Consider the following 22,335-nt stretch of genomic DNA (forward strand, 5'->3'; position numbering starts at 1 on the left):
AACCTCCCCAGGCCAGAGAATAGAGCCAGGAGACATCTGTCCCTGCCCAAGCCCAGTCCTCAGTCTTTAACCCAACCAAATACTAACCTTCCGTGAGTTTAGAAAGCAGTTCCAGAGAAGCAATGAACCATAGTGGGGACATCTAGCTTTGCCCAGGCCCTATGGTGAAGCAGCTATTAGACCCAGCCTTGATGTGCTGCTGAAAACTACCATAGGGTGAAAGGAAGGCCCCCACCCCGTGTGTGTGTGTGTGTGTGTGTGTGTGTGTGTGTGTGTGTGTGTGTGTGTGTGTAGAGACTAGACTTTATTACTACCCGTTCTGACAAGTTAAGTCATAAAGCCAGAGCCAGTGCTGAGCCTTGGAACCCAACCATTCCCCATCCAGCCTCCATCCCCACCCAAATGGGGAAGAAGTAGTCTGATACAGTCTCACTAGATTACATTTCATACCATAGACTGATTTCAGCCCAGCTCAACCAGAGAACACAATAGCAAAGTCTACAGTGACTAGGCTGTGTACTAGCACTGTGGGAATCAAAGGGAAGATCAAATAGGGAAGATGTGCCAGCGTCACAGGCGCCTATGACAGAGCACACGGGGCTTGCAGTGGACGCCAAGGAGGGCAATAATGAAGTTGTAGGAGGTAAACTCTGAAGAAATGAACATCAGTGGACTGACCGTGGATTTGGTTCCCTTAAAGAGATAAAGGACCACACAAAGATTAAAATGCGAGATCGAATGATTTGTTGAGATCTCTAAAATCATTCTGAACTGCTCTTGAATGCTCTGTGAGCCCATTTTGGTCAAAGATGTCCAGTCCTGTGCTGAAAAGAAGCAGCACACGTGGTATTTTCTACTTGTTCCAGATCTTAAATCAAAGACTTTATCTGTCCCTGGGGGAAGCATTAGCTGTGGGCTCTTCGTAAAAAGCCTTTATTAGGTGGCATGAATTGTTCTATATCTAATCTGTTGAGAGTTTTCATAATGTGAGTGCATTTATTTTAAGAAATGCTTTATTCACATCTAATGAAAGGATAAAGTATTTCTAATCATAAACAATATGAAATTAGTGGTGAAATAGAAATAAGAAATCTAGAGCCCCTAGCAGAAGAGAATACAATAACCGAGCTAAATGTTTTAGTAGAAAACATGAGCCACAGAAGGACACACAAAGACAGTATCAGTGGATGTAAAGATAGCATTTGAAATTCCACAGTCAGGTAAGTGCAAAGAGAGCCAGGAGATGGCGCTGTGGGCACCACCTTAGCTGAGCAAGCCTGATTTATAGAGTTCAATCCCAGAAATTCAGGTAAAAGCTGGGCTAGGTGGTTTGTATCTGTAATCCCAGAATCCCTAGAGTGAGATGAGAAGTTCATGTGCTAGGCTGGAATACACTAGCTAGCCTGGGGTACACAGCATGCTAGCTGGCTTGGGGTACACAGCACAGCAGAAACAAGACAACTCCTGCCTTCTTGAAGAAAGGTGATAATGGGGAAGAGTAACTGAACTCTACCTGTAAAACAGCTGGTTATGCTCTTCAGATTCCTCCTTGAAGTTGACCTGCACTGTCATGTTTCCCCACTGGGCATTTGTATATATTTTCTTCCAGGCAGTTATGAATGTGTGCTCAAGAATATACACTATTGTCCAGGTCAATGTTACTGAAAATACCTACACGGGGGTAGGGCAGGCTCATCTTTCCAGATGCCCCATAGAGGGCAGAAGCCATAAGACACATCTCCCAGTGCCAGATAACAGGTGTTCATGAGCTCACGGTCCTGAATGGTATTTGTCTATCAAAATTTGTTCTCCAATTAATCCCGAGGAGGACTGAGAATAAATAATCATGAGAGCATTTTGTGATACAATGTAGTCCTTTACACCCTACTGAGCTGATGGAAATCTGCCAGCCTGTGGGGTGACGTTTTGGGGATTGGAGAACTCCTGCTTCCCAAGAGAGGGAAACCCAGCCTAGATTCACAATGCACATCACAGTACTTCCTAGAGGCTGTGCTGAAGGTCATGACACCTCACACACTGCTTCCTTCTTACAATTAGCCAAAGCACTGAGACCCCATTTTCCCACCTCCCCATAATTGACATCTATATCTTAAAAACAGAATCAGATTCCAGAATGAGGGACAAAAGAAGCCAGTCTTCATACACAGATAGAGAGACCTGCTCACCAGTTCGCCAGTCCAGTGGGAAGGTCCTCGGGGACGGGGCCACTGGAAGTTGGCCAAATAGAATTTTTTTTTCTATTTTCTGCTTTCAACCCACATTCTCATGGGATCTAAACAATGCTTCTCTATCATTATAGAAATGCATTGGTCCAAGGAGCTCACAAGGCCAAATCACTGGATGCAGAGAAACACTTCAGTGTTCCCTGGCTGATCAGTAAAACTCAGGTCAGGATGTCATCGGAAGTGGCTGCCCAGGGTCCTGTCTTCCTGAAGGAGAAGCCCACTAACCCCAGCATCCGAGACTGTTCTCCAGAGTCCTAAGTGGGTAGCAAGCACCACCTGCGAACAGTCTGCTACCCTTTCCCATTTCCCAGCCCAGGAAGCTTGCAGCTGAGTGTAAAAGGCAGGGGTGTGGAGGGAGGAGGCATTCAGATTTATTTATTAAGGGATCATAATGTGTAACATACCTCAAAGTGTGTGGCTCTGACAACAGAGGTGTATTGTCTGAAGCTTCTAGAAGCCAGAACTCCCAGATCGAGGCTAGTCCCTCTGAGGACTGTGGGGGAGAATCTATTTTAGGCAGCTTCTCCAGCATTGGGAGGGTTTTCTGGCAATCTTTGGCATTCCTTGGCTCGTACATCACCGAGACCTCAGCCTTCAACATTACATGGTATTTTCTCTGTGTGTTCCTGTCTCTAGAGTTCTCATTTTTATTAGGATACTAGTCATACTGGGGGGGGGGGAGTAGTTATACTGGGGGGGACCCACCCTACTGCTGCATGACCTCATCTTAAGTAATTAGATCTCCAATGGTCCCATTTCCAAAGAGGTTCCATCCTAAATCCTGGGGTTAGGGAATTCAATATTAAGGATCTGGGGAGATACCCTTATCTTGAAAGCAAGTAGTTCAGGAAAAAAGAAGCCCCACCTCCAAAAACTCTGCTCTTTTTCAGGATTTTTCTTCAAACACTCTTATCTATTTCCTAAAAACATTATTGCCCTAGTAATCTAAAGCAATGATTCTAAACCTTTGGGTCAAAACCCCTTTCAGGGTCAAAAATCCCTTTGAGGGTCAAATGACCAGTTTATAGGAGTCATCTAAGACCATCAAAAAATAGATATTTACATCACAATTCACAATGGTAGCAAAATTACAGTTATTAAGTAGCATGGAAAATAAGTTTATGGTTAGGGGTTACTACAAGATGAACTGTATCCAAGGGCTGCAGCATTAAGGTCGAGAACCACCGATCTAAGGGCCCTGAGTTACAGAACGAGTCTTTCCTTCTATTCTTTCTATTTCTGTTCTATTTCTCCTCTCTCCAACGGTGTGTGAGAAATAATAACTTCGTTACTTAAATCTAGCAAGAGTTAATGGAAGAAAAAAATCAATAAATTGCCAATATTTCTGATAGTCTGTCCTTCACAATAAACATCTACACTTTTTCCTGGGGTGTTGGAGAGAAAAATCAAGGCCGGAAAGTCCTGGAGGTGCACAGAGCACGTGACTTGACAGATGTGTCTTCTTGGGACATGAGAGTGGCAATCCCTCATCCCATTAGAAGGTATGAAGAAAAGAAGCAGACTTCTGAAAAAGACATTTATTTTAAAATTTGTACATAATCTTTGGATAATTTAGAATTAACAAGTATGTTTTTAAAGTTTCTGACACAAACCCCAAACCAAGAGCAACGATAGATTTGATTGGCAGAAAGAGTCAAGAGGATCCTGCATTTAGGATGCATAGATGACGTCAGTGCCCACGTAGACAGAGGCTTTTTCCTGTAGCGTTCGGTCACAGAGTTTTAAACGACTTCATCAGACTAACAGTGATGCCACATCCACCCCACAGTCCACTTTACTCAGACGTCCACATTTATAGAGCACAGAGAAAGTCTAACAGACATCAGAATCACATTACACTTATTAATTTATTCCCCCACATTAATAAGAACTAAGAACTAGAATCTACCCAGTGTAGTCTCCATCTCTAATGTACCTGTTGCTGGCAGAAGGACCGTCAGCTTCCTGGGCACTTCATCCACAGCTCTGATGCCTTATAATGAGCGTGTGAAACCAGAACTTGAAGTGAGCCAGAAATTCCCTAGACCCTTCCCACATTCTCCTGTGGTCCTCATACAGCCCAGCCATAGGTTTTCCTGTGGTTCCCCACACAGCCCTGTGAGGTAGGATTGTCACCCCCCATTTTACAGATATGAAAAAAAAAGTGGCACAGTGAGGAAGTGGGGGTCAACCTGGAAACCGAGGCTTTTCATTCCGGGCTTTCTATTGCCCGCATAAGGCAAGGGGTCAGCAGTAAACAAGTTTCTGAGCTCTAAGTCAGTGGGTCTGCAGCTCAATACACTGAAGCCCTGTGAGAACACAGCCAGCCTTGGGGATCCAGCGCATTGTGTCTTAGTGGCCTTGGTTCAATAGCATTAACTTTGACCATGAGTCACTGAACCACTCCATACCAGGGGCTGGGTGGGCCACTGTGGCTTCCCATCAGGTAGAGAGGTCTCAGAAAAATCCTGTGAGAGTATGCTTGCCAAACAGGGTGGGTGCCTCCTGCTCAGAGACTAACGTCTCCCTTGCAGGGAGAGCAGGGCCATTGGTGATCATACACCTCACCCCTTGTGAGAATCGTTATGATTAAGATTCTAACCTAAGTCCCAGAAAATGTATTCCCCATGCCCTGAGAGACCTTTCATGGGGGGTCCATAAGGTCGGAGAAGTTGGGGTATTTGTCAAACAGAAAAATGATTAAAACTAATTTGGGAGGGAAGCCTGCTGTAAGGGAGGGTAATGATAGCAACTAGAAGGTTAGGGAGTAGACATTAAAAAAAAATCCACAATCTGTCTGATTAACCTACTGTGGGGCAGCACTTGGTGCCAATGAGGTCAGGGACTTCCTAACAAAAATTCCTTGGGGCTTCATGTTCTAACAGGTCATACAGAATAACATCAGTGATAAAGGGGAAAATAGAAACAGATCTTCTGGCGCTGATGCTGTGTGTCTCTCCTTCCTCTAAAAGCTTCTCCACTGCCGAAGCTCTACAAGAACACGGTAGAGCTGGCCCCTCCTGGGTGCACAGACAGCAGGCTCTTAGAGCGGAGCCCAGTTCACTGAGTACATGGAATGTTTGCTCTCTAGCTGCCTGTTAGGTGTCTCTCTCTTCCATTCAGGTGATCAGATTGGGGACAAATGGGAGGTTTTGTACCTTTAGTCTCCACAGGGAGTGGGAAGTGGGCTACCCAAGATCCTTTGCTCAAAAGCACTCAGGATTAAGGATCAGCCTAGCCAGACAGGGTGACAACAGGACTATGTCCCCCAGGGAGTACTCTGGAGTAACTGAGTGGGCTTCTCATCCTGTCCCAATTGTTTGCTTCCCCTCCCTGAAGCCACCCTGCATCTGACACAAACAGTGATCGGGAGGAATTTCTTGAGGATGTGAAATCAATACCTAGGGAGAGGTTTCAAGCCACAGAGGATGCTCCTCTGTAAGGATGACATCATCCAGTCGTAACAAACAAAGTGTAGTTTTGGCAACCCTGGTGAGAAGTGTGGATCTTTCCCCTCCCCATGTGGAAGGAGAGGAGGATGCTATCTAGGAGGAATGTGTGTGGCAAGAATGTGGACTCTCATACTCTGGCTGCAGGGAAGGCTGGGTCTGCCTCCTTACCATCAGGCTCTGGAGGCCTCGGAAATCTTGCCAACAAAATTCCCTAGGGTGCAGGCAGCAGGCTGGGCCTGCTGAGTGAAAACACTCCTTCAAGCAGCGGTAACCAGGAGAAGAGCCATAAAATGACTTAGGGAGGAGGATGAGGGTGTCTGGCTAAGAACCTGTACTCAACAGCGAATGTTTCGGAAGCCAGACAGGGTGGTTTTCCCAAGCAAATAAATGTCTTCATCTGTTCCCTCATTGAGATGCTTCACCATATTCTTCTCGAACAGGAGCGGGTGGTAGGCACCCATCGTGCAGGCGCTGTCAAAGAACTTCTGGTGATAGTAGCACACGTCTGTCTTGCGCTTGGATGGGAGGAACTCGTAAACATCTACCTGGTCACACAGTGTCATCATGACGATGATACCTGGGAAAGGGAGCAGAAGTGACATGTGTTCAGCAACCACAAGTGGCCCAGAGCTCTGCCCAGTAACTGCAGCTGCTTAGCACCCTGAATGTGGTGAGCAGTCACCCACAGTCCTGTCTGGTCTTACGATTCCCTATGGTCTGGGTTTTGCTGATAAACCAAGGCCAGCAGACTGGTCCATTTTATACCTTTGTAACCCCCACACCAAGACCAGGTCCTGGTACATGACAGACAAACCTACTGCCATGCTAGACTAAAGGACCCAGTCAGTGAGTTTATCAATGGAGCAAGCGATAAAAACCCAGTGTGGCTGAGACAAGAAATGAAATAATGCTGGCACTTTTACTTGTACTTAGCTCTTCCTGGCATTGCTTCACCTTGCCAAAGCCTCACAGGAATAATGAAGACTTGGAGAATACCTGTAGGGCAGAGTTCTGAGGACAAAGTATTCCCCCTTAGTTGGAATGAGACAGGAGGAGCCGAAATGTGGCATCCACTGGAGTGTTCAGGGAGGCTGCACAGTGAGACATGAGTCCATCCAGGTACCGGGGACTCATCTGACCACCCAGACTTGACCCCAACCGGCTGAGTTAATTGTCTTGTGCAAGAAACAATGCTTCTAAGTGCCTCAGGCTCTTCATCTGTCCTAAGAGGGAGACCTATGTAATGCTTACTGTGTGGGTTACTGCCGGAGTTAAATGAGATCTCAGTGGGAAGAGCCCCTATCGGTAACCTGTAATACAAGGAATCTAAGCTACAGACAGAGGCAGCAGCTTTGTTCTAGAAGAATCACATGCTGGAAAAACACGTTTGCCTTCTGCTTGCTCCTAACTCAGTGAGGGAGAAAGGCCTGACTGACTCAGGCCCTACAGAAGCACCGAGGAATGACAGGAGGGAGCGCTTCCCAGAAAGACCCAAACACACTGGTGACGGTGAGGGCGGTGTGGTTAGGAGGGAACAGCTATGGCAGGGGCAATGCAGACAGCAGCAGGGCACTGGGTCAACAGTGTGTTCCTCAGCATGTCAACCGCTGCTGCTCTAACAGCTCCAGGAAGAATGCGGATGCACCAACCTAACGGCTAAAGAAGAGGGTGTGAAGGGAATGACGCTGTGAGGGTCCCGGGTTCTGTTCATCTGCCTCTAGTAGAAAAACTGAGTGACTCATTGACTAGGGGAACATTTACCACATCCAACCCTTAAGGGTGAGTGGAAGACAGTTAGCCCTTGAGTATGGGAAGCAGACAGATGAGCCGCACAGTGGTGCGTGCCGGAATCGTCTAGTTAAAGGAGCTCCGCTCTAGGTGCTGTGGAAGGAATGCCCAGCCCTCTGCAGAGACGGCCTGTCCATTCATGGAAGTGCCCAGTGGTTCATCCCAAGAGAAGGGGAGGGAAGGATGGATGGGCAGTAAGACCCGAGGGGCATGGAGAGAGCTTGGGAAGAAAGCCATTGGCCAGCATTCTATCCCCAGTCCACCCCACATCTGATTCCCGCTTCCTACGTGTCCCCACACAGACAAGCCTGCCCAGCTCCCTTTGAGGTTTCGATTAAAGCATCCACAAAGTCAGGAGGTATGACTAACTTTTGTCAGGTTCCAAACGTGACTCTGTAGAACAATGTTACCAATTCTATCCATATTTACACATGAAACCTTTTTTGCTGTTTATCATAATTTCTGGCATTGTGATTTTTAAAGGCATTAAAACGCCCCTTGATTGATGAGCTTTGGCATACTCACTTAGTTGTAAGCCTAAAATAAGGATCTTGCTGACCCATCCAAGGTCCTATCAACTCCCCTCCTCCTCTTTGGGTGTACTTTCCTTTATCGCTCGTCAAACCCTCCTCCACAGAAATCTCTCTGACCATCAGCTGTAGGGGTCTTCTCTTTTACAACAGGATGGCAGTCTCCTCATGTGGCACAAACAAAATGTGGCCTTGGATGCCTAACTAAATTCCCTAGGCAGACATTTTAAGAAGAAAAATTACACATTTTTTTTTAGATAAAACTTAGTGTAGTGTACAAGTAGGAACGTTGTCCTGGTAAATGAACGAGACCAAAGAAGAAAGGGCAATCCTCCACAAAACAAACATAGGACTTCTCCACACTAGGACTCACCCAGCATCCCGGAGGACGGGGGATTTGGCTGAATCAGATCTGAAGAGATTTCCTGAATGATGTCCCATAGTTCCCATGGCATCTGGGGCTTGAGGATATAAAATGGCTGGCTGGGGTGCAGCCTTCGGTAACTCTTATAGGTTTCAAAGAAATTGTAGTCTGGCTTCTGATACCACTGAAAAAGAAGGATGTTGTGTGCTCAGCAGAGAACCCTTACACAAACATTCTTATGAGGATCAGCCTTGTCTTACGGCAGATCCCGAACATCATCCAATCATAGCCCTTAGTGGGTAGTACAGTCGGGGCCCAGAACATAGTCTCTGATTATAGAACTGTTGGGATGGTGATCTTGAAAACACTTCAGATTTCAGAGCCATTAAGTCTGGGAACAGTATCATCTGAAAGGGAGTCTCTGCGCCATCAAATTGTCTTTTATTTATTGTTTGTTTGTGCTTGTTTTTAAGTAGTTCTCACTATTTGGCTAAGGATAGTCTTCAGCTCCTGGTGTCAAGAGCTCCTCCTGCCTCAGCTTCCCCAGTTTCCGGGACCATCACACCTACGCACCCTTCCTGTTGAAGAGGAAGTTGGAGTACAGGTTGTTGCACCTATGGGCTCAGAGTCCTTCACCTGACTCAGGCAGACTCCAGTTATAACCAATCAGAGGAGAAGCTCTAGACTGGGCACTGGTGATGGCGACAGCTAGGAGCCATCAGTGGGCATTGAAGGACCAAGCATACAAAGGTCAGTGCTGTCTGCGGTTTCTGTGAAGTCATTCGCCTTCGGCTTCTATAGCCCAAGCCAAGAGATACTACGTCTACAACCCACGTAGACATTTCCAGCAAGCCAGAGACTTCCACAGTCCCAGGACTCACACCTTCCCTAAAAGAATCAACATCACAGATCTGTGCCACTGAGTTAAGAAACCAAGCACAGGTGACTTCGCCCATCTACACTCCGCTCTCCCATCGGAAACACGGGAGCCACTAGGCTTCTTCCTACTTCTTGACAGTGTTAGGAGAGCGAAATGAGAGGAGTTTTAGACACTGCAAATGAGGAGCAGAAAATGTGACAACGTGATTGATGGGGTAACAATAATCACTGTCATTTCCCACTGTGGTTCATTAGAAGTAAGTACAGTGATGGGCACAACCGATTCCAGAGTACCTCCGACCCAGCCTCTACCATACCCAATACACACCATTGCTGGAATATGCATATGGCCCTCCAGGGAGGGCAAGCATAGGTGCTGGTTAGGATGGGGGAATTCTGGGTGTGCTCATCCCCATGGAGTTAGTTGCCTAAAATTCAAACAGCCAGGAATGGCTCAAGTCACATTCGACTTTAGAAACCTAGCAACAGGAGGAAATCTGAGGGCAGGTGGGAGACTCACTTACCTTTGGAATATCTGCATGATACACAGATGGGTCCCATACAATTAGGATTCCTTCGGTGTACAGACTGTCCTTGAGGAAGCGCTTTTCTGTGGTGACTAACTATGGTGAGAAAGAGAAAGCTGTAACATGAGCATTTATGTGTAAACATCTGGCTAATAATAACATCTGGTACATCATCAGATGGGGCCTAGAGCCCCAGGAGGATCTAAAATGGTTGAGTGCTTGCCTTCAATGGAAAGAAAGGAGCCATGCTAGTGTGAACTATGTTTATTATTAGGTTTATTGCATTTATATTAACAGCCATCAGCCACTGATTAGAAATGGCTCTCAGACTCTGAGTCTAAAGGGTCACAGTGAAAACAGTACAGAACCCTAGTCCTACAGCCATATTGTGATGGCTTGTATATTCTTAGCTCAGGGAGTGGCACTATTAGGAGGTGTGGCCCTGTTGAAGTAGATGTGACCTTGTTGGAGTGGGTGTGTCACAGTGAGTGTGGGCTTTAATACCCTCACCCTAGCTGCCTGGAAGCCAGCATTCTGTTAGCAGCTTTCAGATGAAGATGTAGAACTCTCAGCTCCTCCTGCACCATGCCTGTCTGGATGTTGGCATGTTCCCACCTTGATGATAATGGATTGAACCTCTGAACCTGTTAAGCCAGCCCCAATTAAATGTTGTCCTTCATAAGAGTTGCCTTAGTCATGGTGTCTGTTCACAGCAGTAAAACTCTAAGACATATCGTGCCTTGGGGTAGAGGAAATAAAAAATAGTTGCTCATTTTCAAAGATGCCACTAGTTTGGGTCTAGTTACAGATGCACTGAGAATATTAGAGCCCTGCTAGTATTTGCCAGTCCAGCGACAGTCCTGCCCCACATTACTGACAGCCATGCTTGTTGCCTAATCACCCTGTACATGACAGGGTCATATGTCTGATAAGCTTTAAATAAACAGGACCTAAAACATGGTGATGAGCCCACCCACTACTTACCCTGGTAAGAAACAGACATCCCCTCTCGATTACTCAGTGAGAAAAGGGAGGAAGGGACAGGCACTCTGTGCTATAAAACTATTCTCTGAACTCAGTCAGTGTGCCCACCACTCTGGGCAGATGCCTGGTCTTGCCAACTCCTAAAATAATAAGCTAGCTGTTCTGCTCTGGCTGCTCTGGGTCTCCAGTACTCAAATTCTGAAGTGAGGGTCCTTAAGACTCACAGGACATGTCAGGAAAGTGGGATTTCAAGTCATTATTAAATATAACTAAGAATCTACGGGAATCCTTTCAACCATCCAAAGTCTAGTGTTTGGTCTGATTCCACTATCTCTCACAAGAGCCCATATAGATCACAGTTTCTCTGTCACCACGACAAGATGACGGTGTCTATGGCAGAGCACCAAAGTCTGCAGTTCATGCGGAGGGACCAAGTATATTTAAAACTATGCCCCTTAGATGCAGGTTCCCACCAGGGTAAGGAGATGCTTATCTGCATCTTACGGTGGGACTGAGTCAGAGCCCCGATTCCCTATCCCCCCGCCCCCTGGCTACAGATAAGCAATCAAGCTGTCTGGCTGAGAGGTAAGTGTGTCAACCTTCACAGGGTGCTTTTATAAAACATAGAAAGAACTTTAAGCCAAAAACTGTATTTAGATTCAATGATTTCACTTAAAGGAACCTATCCTAAGAAAGAATCTACATTCAAAGGAATTCATGCATGGAATTGTTGATTGAATTATATTTCAAAACAAGAAAAGTGTGGTGGTGAAAGACAGAAGATAAAACTTGGATACAAAAGGACCCAGGTCCATTCTTGTCTTTACCACTAATACTCTGTCCTCCCCAAATCAGCTATTCTAAGTCTACCATGGGAACCAGCTATACCACCCCTTTGCAGCTGCCGGAAGAACTCGGCATCCCAGTTCACAGATTCCTGCCCAGTCACACTCATTTCTGCTCTGTTCACAATAGCTAGAAAATGGAAACAACCCAAACATCCTTCAGTCGATGAACAGGTAATAGAAACATTACACATGGAATACTCTTCAGCAGGAAAGGAAAATGAGAGTGCACACTTGGCAGGCAAATGGATGGAAGTAGAAAAGATCATACTGAGTGAGGTAATCCAGACCCAGAATGACAAATGTCACATGTTCTCTTACTGGGGGTTCCTAGTTCCAAACCTTTAGATGTTACACAGAGAGGCATAACGTAAGTCTTTATTACAGAACACACCATAGGCTTCAGAAACAGAGTCCAGAAGCCCCTTGAGCTAGAACTGAGCTGAACACCCCCTTCCTGAGGATTAGCCTTCATAGTACCAGAGGTGCCATTAAAGTTTCCAAAGGAAGTAAGCAGCCAACAGTCCCAGCCACAACACCTATGAACCATATCAGTCACAAGCATGACACCATAGCCCCAGAAGTGCAGGAGTGTCACCAGACCTGGGCGGTTACCAACTATTCTCTAACTGAAATCAAGACAAGCTCAACGAGAGGGGGTGCCGTGCCTGGCACTGGAGTTACTCAGTGCCGGTGGTACAGTGGTCCCTGGAGGAGAATCTACAAACCACTACTTAACTACCTGTATAATCCCTAACAACAATCCAAACATCTGTCCTGATACCCAGAGGTAAGGGCCTCACTCCTCATAGAGGAAACGTCTCTCTGTAACAGATGGAGATCATTATAGAAAACCACAACCGATCAAAATACAGAGTTGTGGAGTTCAATCCCAGGGGATACATCTACAAAGCACTACCACACCCAAGGCTCGGGGAACATTGCCAAAGGTGGGTAGGGTGCAGCAGAAAGATTCTAAGAGCCAAAGGATCAGAGAGTTTGCTGTGAGATTGTGCCTCCTAGTAACGTCAGCAACTATAAATGCAAAGTCTCATCAGTGTGACTGGCCAAACATGAGCTGAGTGCCAACGACACCAGCAAACACACCAGCCTGTGCAGGAAAACCTCAGGAGGCCTCAACCCTACAGACAGAACTACAGGCAGTTGAGAGAAACTGGAGCAGGAGGGGTGCTCCTCCCCAGGAGAGCATACCCAGCGGTTGTCCAACACACATACAAATAACATTATATGGACGAAATGGCTACTGAGTAATAAATGTGTGTGTGTGTGTGTGTGTGTGTGTGTGTGTGCGAGCGTGCTTGTCAAAAGAGGAGGATGCATATGGCAAAAACAAAATTGAAAAGTGACTGGAAATGAGAGGAAGAAGAAGGTAATAATCCCTTCTGACCTCAGTGACCACTGATATGCCCGAGTACCACACAGTACCACAGCATCCCTATGGTGCCTGACAATGGCATGGAGGGAGATCCACGTATGGTACAATGCACAACAGTGCCATAGCTCCCCTATCCCCGCCACGTGCACACAGGAAGACTTGGAGAAGCCGGCTCCAACTATGGGTACAAAATGGAAGGACCTCACACTCAGTTCCTGCCAACAGCTTTACCTGTCAGCAGAATGTGGGTAGCAGGTAACTACAGAACTGTAATCATGCTCACGGTGACTGATTTCAAAGGCCATCCCCTCTCAACACATCGCCCCTCCGGCTGGTTTTCCAGCATCTGTGGCTTTACTGTCCTCAGAAACACCCGGAGAGAAACAAAGGTTCTTTACAGTAAACAACAACAGTGTACTATTGAATGATAGTTACTACAACCTGTGTTTTAAACATTACCTCAAAAAATATTCACAATGGTTCTTGGGGGCATTAGAATGCCCATTTCTAAAAAGTTGTAATAAATTCTGAGATGCCAAGGAACTTCCTGCCCCAAGTCACACAGCTTACTCGCCTCTGAGTCAGATCATGAACCTTATATTCAGATTGAGAGGCTAGATGGCTAATTGAAACACTAATGTCACTCAGACCACACAATTGTGGTCCAGACTCTTGTCAAGAGGTGTCAAAGTGGAGTTTGAAAGGATCGTGGGAACCCTGATTCCTGAGGTTCATCAGGCAAAGTCCAGGACTGACTGGAGCACCTTTTATTAGTGAATAAAGAAAAATCTAGAGAGAAAGCAGAGGGCTGCGAGACCTGAACAAAAGGGCAGTTTCCCCAGGTGTTCCTCCGGCTCCAGCAGGAACACGTAACACTCTTATAACTGCCAGGAATTTATGTAAAGCGCATCCTCTCATTTATATGGCAGCCACGCATTCACCCAAGCTTCCGAAAGTGAATGCAAAAGCATTCCAAGTGACCGGAGAGAGGAGAGAGATGGTAGATCTGAGAGCAGAAAGCAGCCATGGCTGGGATCTGCCACAAAGAAAGGGACAAGCCATCAAGCAGCCCCATGCCCCTCCCCATGGCCCTCAAATGGCGGTTCCGAACCTATCCACATCCATTCCCATCCAGTGATGTTCAAATGGAACCTCAAAGAAAAAATCCCTGAGCCCTATGGCGTGTGGGGGTGTGAGTTCCGGCCCCACTTCCTCTATAGCTACTCCCCATGGTCTTGGTAGACTTATTCCCCATCTCTAGGTCTAATGTCTTGTCCACACACACACCCCACATCCTATCAGGCCTTGCCTAAGGTACCAACCAGTGCAGAAAGTGTAAAGCTTTTTCACCAAGGCTCCTGCACTTATCTGGCAAGGCAGCATGACCTGATTCAAAGGACTGTGATGGACGAGGGGTGAAACCATGATGAGGAGACTCAGGCATCCCCATAGCAACGGAGCTTTGATGAGCATCTGGCAGGAAAAGGTTACTCCAGGTAGATATGTGCTGCTGCTTAAAGCAACCTTCCCAACTATACAGTGACAAATATTACAACAAAGAAAACAAGTGAAGAACACAAACACACACACACAGAGACAGATACACACACACACACACACACACACACACACACACACACGCACACACACACACACACACACACACACGCACACACACACACACAACAGTGGGAGGGTACTCATCTGTGACTGCGTACAACTCCACTGTTCAGACTTTACCTCTGACTAGTTGGGATGCTTTTCTTCCTAGAACACTTTCTCTCCTGTAGAGCTGAGCCCCGTCATACTGAAATGATGCAAACCTGATTCACAGTGTGTCTGTATTTAGAGCCAGGGTCTTGATGGAGCCTGGGGGTTAAATGAGGCCATAGGGTGGAACCCTCATCCACTAAGTGTGATGTCCTCACCAGAGAAAGAGACACTAGAGAGTTTGTCTGTGTACCGGAAGAAAGGCCAAATGAGATCATAGTAAAAAGCTGGCTGTCAGCAGAAACTGTGATGCTGCCATCACCCGGGTTTCGGGCGCCCATGATTTTGAGAAAATAAACTTCTGTGGATTTTATTATGTGGTATTCTACTATTGCAGTTTGAACTGACTAAAGTATCCTATGTGAACATATGTGTACATGCATGTGAGAATGCTTTGTGAGATATAATAGACATGAAGACATATCTGAACATCAAAGAAGGAATCTAAGTGCTTGAAGCTGTGAGATAAAGGCATGCACATGTATGTATGTGTATATCCATATCTCTGTGTATGTATATGAACACGTATAAATATGTATACTACATATGCATATAAACATGTACATATAAATATTAATATATACATGTAAACCTATAATATAAACATCTATAAATTGTATATATGTATGTGTTATGCATGTATATGTGTGTGAACATGTGTATATGTACATATTGTATATGATGTGAATGTAAGGATGTATATGGACATATCGTATATGATGTGAATGCAAGGATGTATATGTATGTATTGAATATGATGTGAATGTAAGGATGTATATGTTTCTTTGCTCTACCTGCTCAAAGGATGGAGAATCAGTGTTACACCATCAGAAGTGAGCACACCAGTGTCAGACCTTGGTTTCTGGGACCACTTTTCAAAAAAAAAAAACCTGTGAGTTTAAAGTAAACAGAATAAAACCACTGGTTGGTCCCTGTGCATTAAAGACAGCAGAAAGAAAGAAAGTTTTCTAAACTTTCGGTGTCCCTGGACAATGCTCCCAGCTCCTTCATATCCTTCAGCTGTTTTCTGAATTCAGAGCTCTACTCTCATCTACACAGTATATTTTCTCTTAGGTTCGGGTCAAACCATCACAGCCCAGTGGGAATGTCTAGGGTGAGACCTCCAGAGACAGGAGACTGAAGCGGGGCGTTCCTGGGCCTTCCTATTTCAAGGTGAGTGAGAGGCCTGCAAACTTCACTTTGGGTGTGTTCACATATTAATGGCGTAAAAAGTCCATTAACAGGGCCCAGGGGCAGCCACACTTGGCTTTCAAACAGCAAGGGGAAAAAAAAAACACCCCCCGGGTGGGTTCCTTGCCTGAACAGTATCTGGTTAGTAATTTGGGGTAACTGACCAAGCTTTTGTCCCACTCTGTCACCATAGACACTTAGGCAAACAGGGTCAACTCATTTACTTACTTCTTATTTAGAGGCAAGGTCTCACTGTGTTTCTTGTGCTAGACTTGAATTCCCACGTGATCCCGCCTGCCTCGTGTAGCTGTGGTCCCAAGTGTGAGCTCCCATACCTCCCTCCCATTCTTCACTGCATAGTATTTACTAAGGCATTTATCTCTGGCTCAGAACATCTCGTCTGTACATTCACAACTAAATTAATAATGATGGGATACTCAAAGACCAGCAAATGCCCTGGAATGTGTCACTATACCAGAAAGCACAAAAGTGCTATTAAAAAAAAATAAAGAAGAAAAGGAAGAAACAAAGAAAGAAAAAAATGTGAGAATGTGTATATCACCAAAAAAATAAAATAAAATAAAAGGAGACAGATCAGATTGAAGTTGCCACCACTGGCCAGATCTGGAAAAGTTTGCCACAAAAGGAACTCAGAACAGTCATGAATTACAAACCATTGGAAAAAAATATAACAAACTTTGAGTCCTTACCAAAAAAAGGAAGGGAAAGAAAAAGGAAGGGGTAACGGGAAAAAACTGTTTTGTTTGGACTGTAGTAACTTGTTTCCTAACCTGTCTGTCACAACCTCACGTGGATTTGTGTATAAATGTGGTCATGGGGCAATAGGAAAGGTTTCAGAATGTACAACAACCACGAAATAATTAAAAAACAAATGGGCAATGAATCTGAGGTGTTTGGGGGACTTCTTGTCCATATTGTATAACAGGACCTCCCTGCTGCCGTAGGTCTGAACACAAAACATTTTGCTGAACATAACAAAGTTTTCTGCTCTTACAGAGGTGAGGTTCCGAAAGTCCAATTGAGGTCCACACTCTCTCTGTGCCTGCAATCCGCCCCCAGCACCATGCTGCCACTTTGCCATGCTCCCTGACGAGATCGCCGTGGATTTGCCTGCCAACATGGCAAAGAAGCCCCCAGTGAAATGCTTTCTTCTATAAGTTTGTCTTGGTTGTGGTGTTTCTTCTTAGTGATAAAACAGTAACTAACTCAGCAAGGAAATAAATAACAAGAAATGCTTACTTAGGGAGGGGACCCCTATTCACTGGTGGTGAGAGTATAAACTGATACAGCAACTATGGAAATCAGTGTGGACACTCGTTGAGAAGCTAAAAGTAGAGTCAGAGTTACCATATGAGCCAATGGCCCAGCTCCGGGACGCGTGCCCACAGGACTCTGCAACTACTCACAGTGCTTGCCCATTCACATTCATTACTGCTCATTCTCAATGGTCAGGGCGAGGACATAGCTTAGGTGTCCATCTGCTGGTGACCAGATAATGAAAATGTCACCACACATTGTATGTACACACTAGCACTTTACTCAGCTGTAAAAGAACAATTGTGAAATTGACAGGAAAATAAAGGAACAGGAAAATGTGTTAAGTGAAGTAAACTTGGGCTCAGAAAGACAAGTGTGTTCTCTTCATTGTATCGTCTAGAGTTTCTGTGTGTGTTTCTGTGGGGGTGAATGTCGAGGCCAGGAAACTAGAAAGGGGCTCACAAGAGGAAGAAAAACCATGTTTCAAAGGGAAGGAGAGAGAAAGTCAGTATAATACACAGGGTATGAAACAGAAGGAAGACCAGGGGGACACAAGCTTAAGCTGGGCTGGGAAGTAGAGACCTAAGAGTGGGGAAGGGGGTCAACAAAGTATTTGCAAAGCCTTCATAAGGAAACCTGTTACCTTGTGAGATAATTGCAAATGATAAAGATTTAAACACTGAGCAAAAGGAAAACACAAGTATTCACTTTGGCTGTGTTTACATAAATCCTCAGGCGCTGCCCCACACCTGTCTATCCAGCCCTTGGGAGGGGAAATCAGAACCTAAAGAAAGCTGTGGAGGTGGGGAGATGACTATGCTGGTCACTTACTAGCACATGCTAAAACCCGGGCTCAGTTTCCAACACTGTAAAACTGTAAAAAAGTCAACAAAACCACAGAGGCTGCTTTGGGGTTTCAAGTACCTTGGGTAAACTGACCCACGTCCAAGTCAACTCTGTTCCCATTGGCTCACGGTCTGTGATGGCCGTCTTACTTTCCAAATGCTACTCAGGAAGCCACCACGCTCTTCTTGTCCCTTCAGCTACTTGAGCCTAAGTGACCTTGGATCACACACTGATCACGCTTCACATGTCATAAAAACCAAGAGAGCCAGGACATGGAGCACCTTGGACAATATTTAATAACAGGGCTCACTGTTAATTCGGGATCAGTCCTGGTGATGATCTGGGGATGTCCTATCCGCACACTTGTTGCTTAGCACAGGAACTAGGCTCTCTCTTGGAGCTGCAGATGATTCTGAGGAAGCCGCCACACTCTCGTGTCCTGGCCCCCTTTCTCTCGGCTCCAGTAAACACAGCTGACTGAGACTCATAGAAACAATTTCAAACTTAGAGTAAAAAGTGGCAACATGTGACTTGAGGCCCCAGGGAGTGGGGAGGCGTGGGGGTGAGGAGGTGGGGACATCCTCTTGGAGACCAGGAGGGAGAAAGAAGAAAGGAGGTATGGGATGGGGAGTGATGGGGGGCAGACTAGGAGGGGGATTGGTCTGTAAGAAAGGATTAAAGTATATGTGTATACACACACACACACACACACACACACACACACACACATATATACATATATATATATATATTAAAAGAGGCTCTATGTATAGGTCTACATTAAATAGACCATTTTCTAGCTGAATCTTACCACACCTGCCCAGGACACAGATGGGTCAAATGAACCAAAACTTTGAGGTTCACTCTTTTCTATAAAAAGCCATTTTCATAATGACAAACGCACCAGTTTGTTTCGGTGGCTTTGTCACAACCCAGATGTGCCCTGTGTTAGCCTCTGACACAAAGATGGGATGGAGGAGGACCAAAGTGGGAAGAGAACAGTGAGCCCTGCCCCCTTCTCGCAGTTCCTACTTCACAATGACTCTCTCTCTCTCTCTCACACACACACACACACACACCTTCCTATCAGGTTCCCTGGGAAGTCCTCCTGGGCATGGTTTTCTACTAGTCTTGGTAACCATTTGATGGCTCCTTTTTTTATTTAGTATATTCCATGTCTCCTTCTATCAGATGGTTCCCCCCCCCCCGCAAAAAAAAAAAAAAAAACCACCAGTTTTTACTTGATTAAAATATACATAACATAACCACATTTTAGGCGTTTAAAGTACCAAGCTCAGTGGCATGAAGGACAATTGCATTTTCTTGTGTAATTAGTAAAACAATCTGCCTCCAGGACTGTTTACTCTCTATAAACTGAAACGCAGTAGCCATTCATCAGTAAGTCCCATCCCTTCCCCTCCCTAGGTCTTGACAACCATCTTTCCCTCTATCTGTGACTGCCACATCCTCTCTGCTTAGTGAACCACACGGCCATTTATCCTAGAGTGCCTGTCTCCAAGGTCCTTTTCTCAACAACAAAATTTTTTTGGCTTTGTTCCACTTTTCATGCAGGAATGCTGTGTGAAGACGTGGGCTGCCACATGGGTACTGGGAACTGAACCCAGGTCCTTCTGTGTGACCCAGGGTGGCCTCAAACTTGTACCCTTCCTACTCCAGCTTTCCTACTGGCTGCTTAGGATTATGCCACCCAGCCCGCTTCTTTCTTTGCCAAGTTTTTCTTCCTGTCCTTTTAAAAAAGTATTATTATTTTAAATTTACCTAGAAACATTCAGAATGTACACAAAACAGCTGTAATGGTTTTTGGTTGTTGTTGTTGATTTTTTTAATTTGTTCTTTCTTCTTTGTTTGTTTCTTTCTTTCTTTTGCAACTTCTAAGCGATGTTCAGTTAGCAGAACGATTTTCTCATAAAAGCTGTGCAAGAGACAACTAACAGAAGTACCATCTCCATACCCAAATGTGCTGCACAGCACCTGATTTAAATCTACAAGCCCATTTCCAGCCCCATCCCCTACCAACAAGGTTAGTAGCTGTTAAAAATACCAGCAGAACAGAGCTATTAAAGGCATGTGATAGTGTGTTCAATAAACCATAAGATACTACACAACTGAAAAACAAATGGTACGTAGGCCTACTTTTTTTTTTCTTTTAGGAATGTGAGTTGCATGGAGGGGCTGGGGGGGGGTTACTCACTGTCTTAGGGTTACTGCTAAAATGAAAAGCCATGACCAAAAGGAAATTGGGGAGGAAAGGGTTTAATTTGGCCTACACTTCCACATCATAGTCCATCACTGATGGGAGTCAGGACAGGAACTGGAGCAGGGCAGGAACCTGGAGGCAAGAGCTGATGCAAAGGCCATGGAGGGGTGCTGCTTACTGGCAGGCTCACAGTAGCTTGACCAGCCTGCTTTCTTAGAGAAACCAGAACTATCAGTCCAGGGATGACACCACCCACAATGGGCTGGCCCCTCCCCCTGTTCATCACTCACAAAGAAAATGCCTTACAGTCAGATTTTATGGAGCCAGTTTCTCAATTGAGGTTCCCTCTTGTCAGATAACTCTAGCTTGTCTTAAGTTGACATAAAACTAGCCAGCACACACACACTGTTGGAGCAAGTCATATAAAATTCAACTGTTTGGGCTGGAGAGATGGCTCAGTGGTTAAGAGCACTGTCTGCTCTTCCAGAGGTCCTGAGTTCAATTCCCAGCAACCACATGGTGGCTCACAACCATCTGTAATGGGATCTGATGCCCTCTTCTAGCATGTAGGTGTATATGCAGATAAAGTACTCAAATACATTAAATAAATAAACAAACAAACCTTTAAAAATTTCCAACTGTTTTCTATGAGTGAACTTTGGACACTGATATTTTACCAAACTAATTATTATTATTAGTTCTAACAGAAAGTTTCTTTGGTGGGGGGAGGAAATGGGTAAAATTTATGGGTACGATGATACCATTCGTAAACAGATGAATTTTTTTATTTATTTTTTCTAATTGTTGTGGACTTCCAGTGGCATTTAAGCAGGAAGAGCACAGGCAGGAGAGCTTTCAACCTTCACCATTGCGTACGGTGTTTGCCTATTTTTCATAAATGGCACTTGCTATGTTAATGTGGCTTTTTTTCATTTTTAGCTTGTTGAGCATGAAAAGAACTGTATCTTATCAGATATTTTTTCTCCATCAGCTGAAATGATCATTTTCCCCACATTATATTGATCTATCTTATATGTTGTCAATATTTTATGTCTAACCATTCTTACGTTCCATATTTAAATCTCACTTGCACAGTCGCCATCCTCTGTAAAGGCGTCTAGTCTGGAGTGCTGTCAGGACTTTTGAACAATCCATGAGCTACATTGATCGGTGGCTTTTGTCGGGTGTCACGGCTGGTTCAACTGTGAGGGAACACTCGCAGAATGTGTTTAAGTGTCTTTCCTCCTCTTCATTTTCTTTTTGGTAAACATTTTTAGAAAGAAGACTGCTTTCAGAAAGTTTGTTCAGAAAGATTACTTTAATATCCTATATGGTTCACCATGAAGCCAGGGAGTCCTGGACTTTGTTTAGTTTTAAAAAAACAAATTAATTCAATTTTATTACTCCTTTTGATAATGGAAGTTTTATGCTTCATTATGGCTTTGTTTTGATATGTTTGTTTCTAGAAATGCTCACTTCACTGAGGTTGTGCCCTCGTGTAACCATTTGTTTATGAAATAGTCTTTTATAATCTTCTTTAAAATGTCTGCAGAATTGTAATACCTCCTTTATAATCTCTGGCTTTAGTCATGGAGGGTTTCCCCTCTATTGGCTTTGTCCCTTGAGCCAAGATTTATCAATATCATTGAACTTTGCAAAGAACCAACTTTGGGCTCCTTGTTTTTCTCTATTACACTTTCCTCTCTCTCTCCCTCCCTCCTTCCTCCCCCCCCCATCTTTATCATTTCATTCTTTTTGCTAACTTCATATTTAGCTTTTATCTCTTCATATATCACAAAGTTATGTTAATTTGAGGTCTTTTTTAACTTTCTTACCCTTTGATGCACAAATTCAGAAATTAAAAAAAATTATTATCAGTACTTTACATGAATATTTTTAAGTCTCGCATACTGCATTGAGTCTTAAATCATTTCCAAGAATCCCCTGATTTCATGTGTTGTGGGCTACTGAAGTAGTTATCTCATCTCATGGAAGTATTCCTAAGTATACATTAGGTGCTC

The 22,335-nt window shown here is 44.8% G+C and overlaps 1 protein-coding gene across 1 annotated transcript in view; it reads right to left on the minus strand.

The window, feature by feature from the left end:
• Window positions 1-3,858: 3,858 nt before the first annotated feature.
• Window positions 3,859-22,335, minus strand: part of ST6GAL1 (ST6 beta-galactoside alpha-2,6-sialyltransferase 1) — a 128,735-nt gene continuing 110,258 nt past the window's right edge. Inside the window, exons 6-8 of the mRNA XM_080919090.1 lie at window positions 9,784-9,882; window positions 8,390-8,564; window positions 3,859-6,275 (exon numbers count right to left, since the gene is read on the minus strand). Coding sequence (XP_080775216.1) covers window positions 6,034-6,275; window positions 8,390-8,564; window positions 9,784-9,882 — 516 coding nt within the window. The 3' untranslated portion in view covers window positions 3,859-6,033. The remainder of the gene's footprint in view (window positions 6,276-8,389; window positions 8,565-9,783; window positions 9,883-22,335) is intronic.

Source organism: Micromys minutus (assembly GCF_963924665.1).
Source record: "Micromys minutus genome assembly, chromosome: 7".
NCBI lineage: Eukaryota > Metazoa > Chordata > Mammalia > Rodentia > Muridae > Micromys > Micromys minutus.